General features: G+C 35.5%; 1 protein-coding gene across 4 annotated transcripts in view; it reads right to left on the minus strand.

Annotated features, from left to right (window-relative positions):
- Window positions 1–1,883: 1,883 nt before the first annotated feature.
- LOC140166487 (scavenger receptor class B member 1-like) overlaps window positions 1,884–13,605 on the minus strand; it is a 46,284-nt gene continuing 34,562 nt past the window's right edge. For 3 of the 4 annotated variants that reach the window (XM_072189999.1, XM_072190134.1, XM_072190074.1), the window contains one exon: window positions 1,884–3,545. In XM_072189999.1, the coding sequence (XP_072046100.1) occupies window positions 3,399–3,545 (147 nt within the window). In that variant the 3' untranslated portion in view covers window positions 1,884–3,398. Of the gene's footprint in view, window positions 3,546–6,434; window positions 6,501–13,605 lie in introns of all 4 variants that reach the window. The other variant, XM_072190194.1, reaches the window with a different exon arrangement.

A 13,605-nucleotide genomic window follows, 5' to 3' on the forward strand; every position in this document is an offset into this window, starting at 1 on the left:
GATGCAGGAGCGACGCAATACGTTATAGTGTGATCATCACCATCAATTGTTTTCATTCTTTTCTGTGGACTGTCGGCAAGGTTCTCCTTATTAAAAAACCTGGTATTTATACAGCACATACCTTTCATAAGTATCAAAGCACTTTATTTTTTTATTCGTAAGAATATGTCAGCTGCCATACAATGCCCAAGGCATGCTCATAACTTTGAGCGGCGCTCACTGGACAATATTCCTAACAGCTCCCCATTTTACCCCTGGGTAGAGAGAGAAAGTAAAGCGCCTTGCCCACAACACGATGACACACGCCAGGGCCCGAACTCACAACCCACCGATTGCAAGGCAAAGCCTGTACCACCACACTACCGTGCCCCCACAATTAATTCTGTGGATCACACACATTTTAATATAATTTTGCAACTTTACACCAAAAAAACCCTAAGCTATACAACATGCATATATACAGATTTACCTAGACACGTACAATGTACACATTCAACAGGCTGTTCCAGTTGAATTCAATACACCCCCTATGGAAGACATGACCTTAATTCTCACACAAGAGGTGTAGATTTAAAATGAAGTCACCCATTCAGGTAACCTCATTTGAAATTCATACCCCTTGTGCAGAAGATGAAGGTCATGTCTTATTTGTGCTATTTTTTGCATAAAAATGTTCAAAAGTGTGATACAAATTGTCAAAACGTCCATTTTTTGATGACAAGGTGTTCAAAAAATGGGTAAAATATCTGCACAAGCACACTTTTCAATGGAAAAAGGTCCACTAAAAAAATCTTGTGTATGGGCCTATAGGGGTGTATGGGCCTATAGGGGTGTATAGATTTCAACAGGAATTGCCATATCAGATGTATATTTAAAAAAAATAAACCAAAGAGCTCCAGCACTGATCTTAGAGTTGCCAGCTGGTTTTTCTAGCATTGGTTGCCAGTAGCAGTCACTGCTCATCAAGTGTTGATAAAGACAACAGTGGTTGCTGAAACATTCACAAGGGTAATTTCTGGATCAGATACTAAGAACCTTATCTACTGATCCTGATTACAATGCATCTTATAAAAGTATTATAAAAGAATGCACATAATGGAATTAAAGCACTTGGTTGTTTTGTAACAAAAATTAGGCTTCTTCAGTACTGATAAAATAAGTCTCTACTAAATTTGGTTCTTACAATACATTGCAGTATCCAGGAGCATACCAGAACCACCAAGCTGGGGGAGTGGGCAAAAATGTCAATATCATCCCACTTACTCATTACTAAAATGACCAATCAAGACAAATGTGAGCTTGTCCTTCCCCAGTCGGTATGCCTCTGGTACTAACTGGTATAGGGGCTTAGAACCATAATTGGCTATGTACAAAAATATTCAGCTACAGAACACTATATACCATATAGGCCTATATTACATGCTAACATACAAAAAATATTCACATTTTATATCAAATTTGTATTTCTCAAAAAGTGCATTTTAATCTGTACATCATCATCACCCATTCTGGTTCAAAATCATCTGTACTTATATAATGGAACTTTTGGTGTAGTACAAAACTGTTCAAAAAATGTATATAGATGTATTATATACTTCAAAACATGAACAGTTAACATTCTTTAACCCTTGTCTAACAGAGACTTTTTGTAACATGTCTCAAGCGGTTTCAACTCCCTCTGGATATTTGCTATAAAACATCAGATTTCAATGGATAGATCACCTTTGTTTCCAATGGACATTTTATTGTGAAATGTCATTGTACAAGGAATACATTTAAAAAAATTCCACATAGCTCCCGAATGAAAAGTATTTAATTATCTTTGTAATCACTCAAAAAGCATTTTGTGTGAATTTTACATCCTAACAAGTGCTATTAAATTTTATGAGCCTTTTTATTTTACATGTAAAGTCTATATGGGGTGACAATTCGAAATGGACGGCAATATTGAAAAACCCTCATTTTGGGCCATTTTAGACACTAAAATACCCATAAAAAAGAATAGCACTTAGTTCGGATTTAAAATTCACACACAATGCTACCCGAGTGAGTACAAACATAATTAAATACATTTCATTCGGGGGCTATAGCAAAAACAAAAAATGTCCTATACCTTAATGGTTATGGAACAAAGGTGAGATATAGGACTTCACTTTTCATAATTATGTTCACTAAATTGGTCAGACAATTTAAACCTGAAGCCATTTGAACTTTTTCTGATGGCGGCAAGAAAAAATATTCTGGAGGGTAGCATCTTTGTTAGACTAGGGTTAAATACACTTCTCCTGTGAATTTTTTTAACTTAATATAATACAAATTATCAAATACAAACAAATATAAACATAAGCAACAATAATGTGGAAAAAGTTATGTCTTGAGCAAAGTTTTGAATGATTCCAGAGTAGCAGCATTTCTGATATAAACAAATGTTGCTGCCACTGTAAAGGGTCTATCCCCAGCACCCTTCTTAGAAAGAGGCACCAAAAAGAAAAGCACACAAATACAGACCTGAAACTGACCATTTCTGAAAAAAGAAGGAAATGCTTTAAAAAAAGAGGGAAATAGTGCAAAATTATGCTAACTCAAATTGGGCTGAAAATAACAAATAGTGCATAAATTCCAGGAATTAAAAAAAGAGGAAATCAGCTAAAAAGAGGTTAAGTTTCAGGTCTGCAAATACTTTTGAAAGATTAAATATAATCTTCTATGAATTAATTACTATAATAGGGATGGCAATTGCCAAAAGGTCGTCATAAGATATGGTAGTGATCACCACTACACATTGCACAGTGATGACCAAATTTTGAAAACATTTCAAATAAGGTTTGTTTCTCCAACTTTCTATGTTGTTAATTCTAATCTTGAGCCTTTCAGTTTCTGAAAAGAGAAACAAACATGTCCATTATTTCACAATTATCATTTAGTTGAATTCAATACTAACTGGAATTACGCAAATTCATAATTAAGGTGGCCCCCACACCAAATACAAAGAATATGCAATTGGAGCATGCAAATAGGCTCATTGACATTCATAAATATGCAAATAACATGACACCCAACTATACAGCAACAAGGCTACCATATCCTACCATACCAAGTTTGAAGTTGATCATTTATTGCATTTTAGCTGCACAGTGGATTCATGGTTTTGCTTCCGCCAGGACGGATGGACAGCCAATCAGGAAAACATCTGGGCGATAATATAAGCCCACATATGGGGCCCAAAAAGTACTATACCTGTAGAATTTATACAACCCTGCCAGCCTTCTTTCAGCATAATAACACATGTAATGCATAATTATCATTGAAACTGCCCTTTCAATTTAAATAAAATAATAATCGTAACAAAATGGGCCATAGAACGGTCATGATGAACTACGATGCCAGCGTTGTTGTCGTTAATCAAGTTCTGACGCTTCCGAGGTTTCACTTTGAGCTATTGACTTGAACTTTCTGGTGCTAGCACTTGGAGGTTGTTTTCTTTTTGATGTCTTCTTATGCGGGTGTGGTTTGTTATCCAGGAGTGGTTCTTTTTCATTTAAATACTGTTGATGAGAAGAGGAATGGTAAAGATTGTAGTCATTACAAAAAATAAGACATTCTCTACTTGTGCGCATTTCCAGGATATGAACGGTACCAGAAGTTTACGATAGTGGGTTTTATGTAAGTGTATTAAAGAGGAAGCCACGCCAAAGCAGTTCTTCTGAGTGAACTAAACCTGCATGGTTATCAAATTAATCAGTGACAAGGTTATCTCTAAATTTGACAGGTGCTAATTGATAGAATAACATTTAAACATCAATTACCACCTGTCAAAGAGATAACCTTGTCACTGATTAATTTGATAACCAGGCAGGTTTGGTTCATCCCAGAAGAACTGCTCTGGCATGGCTTCGCCTTTAATGTGCTACAAGCTTCTTTTACAACAATTTCTGTGCTGTGAATTTAGAAGACAAAGGTGAATTAAATACTGTCCAATATTCAAGAAGGCTCCATCTATAATAGCTGTCATGTGTCACAGTATACAATGGAATGCAGAAACTGTCAAATGTCTACAGGGCAGCTATTACAAATCAATGTACTGTGTATTCATCAGTGCTCTTAATGGGCTATTCCATATAAAATCCACACTACCCCTGTGGAAGATTTTGGAAATATCTTCCACAGAGGGAGTATGAATTTCAGATAGAATGAACACTTTAGACTGCTCCATTTGAAACTCACCCTCCCTCTGTTGAAGATTCAGGTTAAATCTTTTTCAAAGCCTGTATGAAATTGAAATGGAGCTGCCTAATGGGCTCATTCCATTTGAAATTCATACTCCCTCTTTAAAGATATTTCTAAAATCTTCCACAGGGGGAGTGTGGACTTTAAATGGAACAGCCCAATTTTTGAAATGATAACAAATATTCTGCAAGGGCTGAGCTTTACATAGGTGGCACTAATGTAGTATCTGTAGTAGTGCTGTGCCTACATGTATGACACACTCACAATATGTACAAAGGGTAAATTGTAAAAATTACGTATGTGGATTACACTCCCCAAGTCCAAGTCATAACGGGCAAAAATTATTCAGCTCTTGTTAGTGTGCATCAAAGTATCAACTTATGCTCAGAGTTAAGTTACAGAAGCATGTACGTCAGTCATGCACGCAAAGCAAACTTGGTGTAGGTTAGTGCTGTGCCCAAAACCATGCATATAATTATGTGATGCGTGTGATCCAATCATATTTTACACACTGGCCGCGGTGGGGCTCGAACCTGTGACCTGCCGATTATGAAGCTTGGGCCCTAACCATTGGGCCACCGTGCTTCCCTAAATGTTTTAATCTTTCCAAGCATAATAGGGATATGCACATGTAGAGGTCTTCACAAGGCTATTGAAAGTTGTTTTTTTTGCCAAGTAATATTGACACTCTTTTCATTTTTCATTATTTTTTGAACATTCATTATTTACATATATGTGACCTGCTACCACAAAATCAGCGTAAAGTCGCCGCGACTTAATACGCATTTTGTTGAGTTGGTGGTTTCAAGATATTTGGTCTGACTAAGTTGATGTTCTTTGTTTGCCGCCACATGTACAAGCCAGTAGCATTATCCTTCGTGAATGACCCATTGTGCCCTTATTCACAAAGGATGTATACTTTGTAGAGTTTGTCCACTCTGAAGTACAAATTGACAACGCGTGTGATGTATACAGCGCGTTAACAGTGCGTAGTGCTGCGTCTCTGCTGCAGGTATGCGTGTCTTCAAAGTCGGCACAATGTGTGCGTCCGCGTCGGTACTTTGTAGTGGCTTTAACAGGTGAGTGAATACCAACGCAGTAGCGGGGGCGTTTTGAGTGACTAACACATTGCGACTTTACGCCGATTTCATGGTAGCAGGTCACATATTGGCTTTGTCACGGTAACCAATAAAACATAGAAGATACCAACAGGTCAATATACTATAATAGCTTATTTATATGAGAATTCTATAGCTTATTTAGACCCTGATCAGACGTTCATGGTTTTACCAAGTACAGATGGTCGGACCATGGTACGGGTAGCGTGTGATCTCAAGCGATCATAGTCAGACTACAGTCATACCATTTTCCCCTAACGATGCTAATTAGCATCATTAGAGCTCAGGTTACGGTAGAGTTACTATGGTTAGACTACAGTTAGTACAAACAACCAGCCGTGTGATCTGCACAATGCGTCATCCGATCATGCATTTCAGTGTGAAATCATGCTCATCCGACTATAGTACACTGTCGTGTGACCGTACATTGTTTAGTCAACTATCGCCCAACCATGGTAAAGAACGATGGCCGGATGATGCATATCTGTGTTTATGTTTATCTGACCAGGGTCTTAGTATATTGACCTTTAGGTATTTGTTTACACAGGAAACTATTAAAACTAGAAAATATTCCAAGCTTTTAATAAAATGGCAAAATAATGACCTATTTCTGAGTGCAACTTTCATTAGTCTGAAGGTCCAGCTGGTTGCTACTTTTGTGTTGTATGTAATGATTATGGCTACTCTACCAGTGTGTGTTACCTTTTCAAGAGGCAAAATGCAGATACCGTATTCATTCCAATAAGCGCCCATACCCCAATAAGCGCCCACCCAGGGTATTTTCAATTTGTTAAAGGGTACCATTAATGTTGAAGTGACTGATAGACGTTGATACAGAGAAATAGCTTGAGGATTTGAAGTCCTGAGTAAACTTGCGACACATTTACTGCATCAGAAAAGCTACTAGAACGTCTCGTGACCCTATTATAACGTAGGTAAATTTGTCTCTAATAAATGGCCCTTATGAAAAAATTAGGTAAACAAGGTAAAAAATAAGCGGTCACCCAAAATAACTTTGTCAAGCGCCCTGGGAGCTTATTGGAATGAATACGGTACATTTAATATTAAGTTCTGCAAAATTGCACTCACCATAACTTCTGACACAGATGATTATAAATATGGCAGCTATCAGCAATTTATGGGTTGATATGGTGGCTATATTCAAATGAAAGCAAAGCATATGAAAGATATTAATAGCTGCTGCAAATGAATGTTTCCAAACCATGTTAAGTAAAAAAACACATATGTTTCTGATTTACCTGTGCGATATTGCAATGAGTTGTGATGCTATAGGTATAGTAATTTCAGTTGGATGCACCATTACAAAGCAAACAGTGGATGGATGCACAGTAACAATACTGTGTCAGGCCTTTGTTTCTCAAATAAGAACAAAAGTCTGCATTGTTTAGCAGCATTGTTGTGATAAATAATGGCTGGTTGATGGTACAAATCATTGTTGCTAATGTCAAACTTGTCAAAGTAATTGTGATTGTATATTAAGTAAATGAGAAACATTGGGTTGTGGACTTAACATGGTTTGGAAACACATGCGCATATTTGGGGGGGGCTTTGGGCCAGCCCCCCGGTAAAAAGCAGGAGGCGCGAAAATGAAGGGCGGAAGAAGAAGGGCGGCGGAAGAAGAAGGGCGGCAAAAACAGGGGCGGCAAAAACGAAGGGGGCGGCAAAAAGAATTGTGAAAAAATGTGATAAAGCATAAAAATATTTTTAAAATTGGGACTATACATCAAAATGTGCTGCTTTTAGGGCGCTAGCGCCTGAAACCCTTTTTTTTTTTTTTTGCTCTTCACTTTTTCAAACGACAGAGAAAAAAATTGGGTCAACCTTTTCGGGCTGTTGAGGACGGGGCGGCAAAATTGAATTTTCTTCAGCCCCCCGGGGTTGGGGCGATCATGGTACGCCACTGAAACAGGCTCTTCAAATACCAGTAACTGCAGCACGGATGAACTAAATGGTTTAGCATAGCAATGCAATGATCAATTCCAGAAATGGTATCAACATTATACATTTTTTTTTTAAATCAACGTCTGATAAACAAGAACAGTTACAGTGAACAGGAAAGTTGAGAACACTTTCCTGCTGTGAAGCATGACATTTGCAGGGCATTAAAAGTTTGCATTTTGAAGAACCTATTTTGTGCAACATAAAATTTTTGCAAATTTGTTAATTTCCCTTGAAGGTCTATTAGTAACTTACATGCTTTTAAAGGTAGAAGCCAAAAAGTGATATGTCACTGATGTACCACTTTTTTGCTTCTACCTTTAAAAGCATGTAAGCTACATTGATACCGATGCCATCAATATATCAAGAAGATTTGCCCCTTCATTTAGCATACCACTTTTTTGCCATCATCTTGTCCATTGTTTTTCTCATTTCTTCACAAAAATTTTTTTAAATGCAAAAAAAATCTAATGGGTGTAGTACCCCTTTAAGTCAATTCCCAACTGCAAATGAAGCAAATACTGCCCTCTACTGTAAAAGTACACAATTGGACAATTTAAGTATTACAATGCCTGTGAGAAGTTCATTTTACATAAGTCTCAAACATATAGTCTGTGTTTGTATAATAACACATAATGAAAGAATAATTTTACTAATAAAAAACACCTGCAAACACTGAATATGTTTTTGAATTACAGCACATTTAAATGTCAATGGCATGTGTGGAAATGATGTGACTGTGTGGCCACTGAACTAACCAATGATGTAATTGCATTGTTTGACAGACTGATGTTTTGTAATCATTACACCTGGGTATTACTGTCAATTTGAAATATGATTAAATTTCAGTCACAAGGTTCACAAAACTTCCAAGACAACATTTATACACAGTGGGGTGTTTCTTATGTTTCATAACTTAGATTACATGTAGTACAAAGAATGGACTATTCCAGTTGAAATCAATACCCCTATGGAAGACATAACCTTAATCTTCCACAAAGGGGGTGGGAATGTCAAATGAAGTTACCTGAATGGGAGGTTACTCCATTTGAAATCTACACCCCCGTTATGTTGTCCATAGGGGAATTTTAACTTGAATAGTCAATACAACTCATGACCAATGCAGTGTATGGTAGCCCTGGTATCGGCAAGCATTTTCATTGTCGACAATTGAAAATTAAAAAGCCGACGTCGACAACTGTCAACAATCAGTATGGTACATGTATTGCAAAGCCCCGGGGCCTCAAGGAAGAACAGATGATTAATTGTGTTTTCAACTGATTGAGTGTCCCAAGAAATAAAACAAAACAAACAAAATAAAACAAATGAGATTGATTGATTGATTGATTGATTGACACCATATGATTATTTGATATTGCATGATTGATTTTGTATGATTGGTTGATCTATTGATTTTGTACGGTTGTTTGATTTTGTATGATCAGTTGAATTGATTGTATTTGTATGATCATCATCATTGATGGTTGATTGATTGATTGATAATTCATTGATTTTGATTGATTGATTGATTGATTTGAATTGACAGATCAATTGTTTGATCCATTGGCTGATGGGTAAGAATGTTGGCTAAATGATTGATTGTTTGATACCTGTCATTTAATTGTCTTTTTCCTGCATTTGAATTCCGTGGTTGGTATAGGCCTCCTTTTGTTTAAAGGATCCTACTGAGCCTTCCTCTACATGATCCTGTTAACATTTTAAAGAAGTGATAAGATTTGCCTGTAATTTCACATTTCTAGACTTTGACAAGAACTCCAACATAATAGTGTTAGCTATCTTGACAATTATTTGGGGGTTAATTATTACAAAGTTACAATATGGCTTGTCTTAAGGGCTGGGGTATGAACGTTTGGACAGTCTTTATTGTGGGACATTAGAGCACATTAGACATATCGAATTGCATTCTGAATACTACGAATGTCCTTCTGATATCAAATAATTTTGATTTTTTTGAAATTAGCAATGTAATACACATTTTATGGCAAATGATTAAAAATTGATATTTTTGATATTTAACAGTATTTGAAGTAAATTTTATAAATCTGATGATTTATACTTAACGTGTATGTAGGTGGGATGAAAAGCGATGATCAATTGAAAATTTTGACCTTTTCGTATTGAAGATATGGATTTTTTTCCCAAAACACCAAAAAAAATTAGGTCTTTTGGGAAAAAAATACATATCTTCAATATGAAAGGTCAAAATTTTCAATTGATCGTCGGCTTTTCCTCCCAGCTGCATATACTTTAAGAATATATCATTAGATTTATAAAATTTACTTCGAGGACTGTTATATATCAACAATTTGAAAAATATCAAATTTTTATAATTTGTCATAAAATTTGTATTATATCGTGATTTTCAAAAATGAAAATTATTTGATATCAGAAAGACATGTTTCAGATATTCAGAATGCAATTCAATACGCCTGAGGTGCTCACATGTTCCATAACAACTACTGTCAAAAGGCTCAAAACGCTCATTCCAGATCCCTTAAGAGTTCCCATTCTTTGTATGCATCAATAGACTGGCAGATTTGGGTCTGATTTTTAAGCTTTGCAGACATTTCATCTATACATGAGCCTGCATTCTTTCCATCACCTTCCTTGCAGGAGCATAGTAAACGCCTTGGGGCTTAATATGGACAAGGAGCAATACGAGGCCCTTATAACATCTCCTTTATGAGCCCTATTTCATTTTTGATTTTGCTTGGGTCCCTGAACCTTGTCCACCCGCTTGCTATGCCCCTATTTCTTTGCATTGCCAAGAATATCTACAAACATGTATTTAGAGCCACAACTTTTTATAGCCAACGTATCTAGCAAAACCAGCATCAAGGCTACAGTAGCAGATTTAGCATTTGCAGAGCGCTTTTTCAAAGCTGCAAAGAAAGATGTGTGAATATAATGGTAACCCCATCCACTACTTTTTTTAATGTCAAAAATGTTGGTTACAGAAACATAAAATTTCTTTCATTAGGCCTCATTAATTTAACAGTTTGTCTCAAAGCTCCAGCATGCATTAGAAAATGTGTGCCCACTGGTCATGAATGAATTGTCAAAAAACAATTACCTTTTTCCCTTTATACATGGAAGGCCTCAGTATAAGACAGGTGATTTCCATTGGTACACAACGGTCCCGTAGCTGTCAATATCAAGAAAACTGACCAATATTTCCGATGTGCTCGTTCTTATTTTTGGCTGGTTTCAGTCCAACAAAGTGAATCTAATTTTGGCCCATAAAGCTTTAAGGGGTGGGGTATGAACGTTTGGACAGTATTTATTTTGGGATATTAGAGCACATCAGACATATCGAATTGCATTCTGAATACGAAGAATGTCATTCTTATATCAAATAATTTTGATTTTTTGAAATTGGCAATTTAATACACATTTTATGGCAAATCATTAAAAATTTATATTTTTGATATTTAACAGTACTTGAAGTAAACTCTATAAATCTGATGATTGATACTTAAAGTGTATGTAGGTGGGATGAAAAGCCGACGATCAATTGAAAATTTTGACCTTTCAGATTGAAGATATGGATTTTTTTCCCAAAACACCAAAAAAAAATTAGGTCTTTTGGGAAAAAAATCCATATCTTCAATATGAAAGGTCAAAATTTTCAATTGACCGTCGGCTTTTCCTCCCTGCTACATACACGTTAAGAATATATCATTAGATTTATATAATTTACTTCGAGGACTGTTATATATCAAAAATTTGAAAAATATCAAATTTTTATTAATTGTCATAAAATTTGTATTATATTGTGATTTTCAAAAATGAAAATTATTTGATATCAGAAAGACATGCTTCAGTATTCAGAATGCAATTCGATAGGTCTATGGTGCTCTCATGTCCCACAAAAAATACTGTCGAAACGCAATAAATGCTCATTTTAGATCCCTTAATATTGCACATTTTTGTGCATTTCATGCACATTTCCCCCAGTAAACTAATTGAAATACGACGAGGAACTATTTGTTTTCATGGCATTCGAAAAGACTGCATTAAAATCGCTGAAACTGATCAAGTTATATAGCCAAAAAAGTACTTTTTAGAGTTTGATGCTTCAAAATGGTACATTTTCTCTCATTATATGACATTTTTGTTGTAATAGTACCAAAATTCATACGCACTGCTTCGGTTTTTAGGAAATAGTCGCCCTATCATATTGTAACTTTCAGCTTCGAGGGCGCACTGTCATTTTAAGGTGTTTACGGTTCAGTGCGTTAAAACAAGAAAAGTCTCAGGTCAACCTATGTTCAATTTTTGATCATTTGGCATCTAAATCATATAGTTTCACCTGATATTGGTGACATTGAACTGTGAGAGTTCTGAATATGAGAAAATTTCACCCGAAATTAGGCATTTTCCCATTGAAACACGTGTAACACATAATTAGTGGTATTTAACCTTGATAAGAACACCTGTCAGTGGTATCATGTTGTCGGTACATTCATAATTTTGAGCCCACCCCGGTTCTGAAAACCTGGATACACCAATGGGTGATTTGGATGCCAGGACAGCATAAAATAAAGAACACAAGACTTGAATCATAAATTTTGTATGTGATTAATTTTGCAAAGCATTATGGGCAATATTCCAAGACAAGGCGATCTGGGCAATAATACAAGAAAACCTGATTCCCGCATCAGTCATAAATCATTTATATCTAAAATCGAAAATAAAAAAAAAATACATAAAAAAATGCATTCCTTATTAGATTTTGAACAGCAGACAAGATTTGAGACACATTTTGAAATTAATGGAGTGTTATGCCAACAGTGCCTTGCTAGCTAAACTTAGCTAAATTTAAGAAACAGTTTGACTTTAAATAGTATTGTATCCCAGCTTCTGTGATAGTCAGAATAAGTTGCATAAACATAACCTGATGACTTTGTAACAAAATGCAGAAAAAGCACAATTTTTGTCCAAAAAAAAAAGATGACTGGAGCAATAAAAAGCTGACTGAGCCATTTCAAAATCTGAACTACATTAAACATGCACTTATCAGCAGTGTAGCAGATTAATAGATTTTGCAAAGCATGTTGTGCATAGGCAAGATGCAAATAATTTGAAAGCATTGAAATTGCAATTTCTTTCACAAAAATAACACAATTATAATAGTAACAACCGTCAGGAAGGCTTTCCATTCATTTTAAGCCAAAATAAGGGGGGAAATTAATACCACACCACTATCTTGATTCCAAGACTTATCCTGTATTTGATTGACAGTTGCTAGGCATATTCAGTACACCAAATTTCTCCAAGATGGTGGATATCAAGTGCTATTAATTCGGACCCTTTCCAACAAAAATTCAGCTTATTTAGCTGAAGTCAACATGGGGTCATTGAGCTAACACTTCAGCTACTTGGTTTTTCACAATATGATAGTAATGGAAAGAAAGGACCAAATGTTGGTCATTTTTCGTCACTTGGATTTTTTCATACATAACAAAAATTTAAGTATCAACTCTTCCACAGGTAAATCTCTTATACAAGACATACCACCACATGCATGATTGCGCAGTGAGTAAGTGAATGACTTCATTTGCGCAAACGTGTGGCTTATCCTATAGTATATTAATACTCAAGAATCCTTAGTCTTCCATCAACATTGCAGGAAAGCTCACAATCTGAATTGTCTACAAACCTAAAAAATCTCTGAACGCCAATTAAAAAATGTCTATATCTCAATAACATAACCCGTATGAATGTTTATCAAGCAGCAAGTGTATTTTGTATGCAAATCTCAAATTTTAATTACTTGTGTAATAAATATATAAACATATATAATACTTTTGCAATTATAGATTATCAAATCAAATTTTTGACCTTTGGCCACATGGACATTGGTCAATTACCATTGGTTTTCTTGTTAATCAGTTATGGCCAGATATCAATTTTTGTTTAATTAGATTTGAACAATTTTCCTTATCAATGAAATAGAGAGAGTGTTAAATAATCAAGTCAACGAAATCTTTGGCCTTTGGTCAAGTGGTCAAATACCCTTGGTTTTCTTGTTTTCGTTTATCAGTTATTGTCAAATTAATTGATTAAATATGAACAGTATCCCTTATCATGACTTTAAATTACAAAAAAGTCGCGGCAACCTTGGACGGTCAACCAAATCATATTGGTTTTCTTATTCTTGTTTGTTAGTTATTGCCAGATATCAATTTTTGTTGGACTTAACTAAATATGAAGAGTATCCCATATGACAACAGTTACATACCTGTAAATTATACAACCAGAGTTATGAAAACCTTTC

This window comes from Amphiura filiformis, chromosome 1 (assembly GCF_039555335.1).
Source record: "Amphiura filiformis chromosome 1, Afil_fr2py, whole genome shotgun sequence".
NCBI classification, from domain to species: Eukaryota; Metazoa; Echinodermata; class Ophiuroidea; order Amphilepidida; family Amphiuridae; genus Amphiura; species Amphiura filiformis.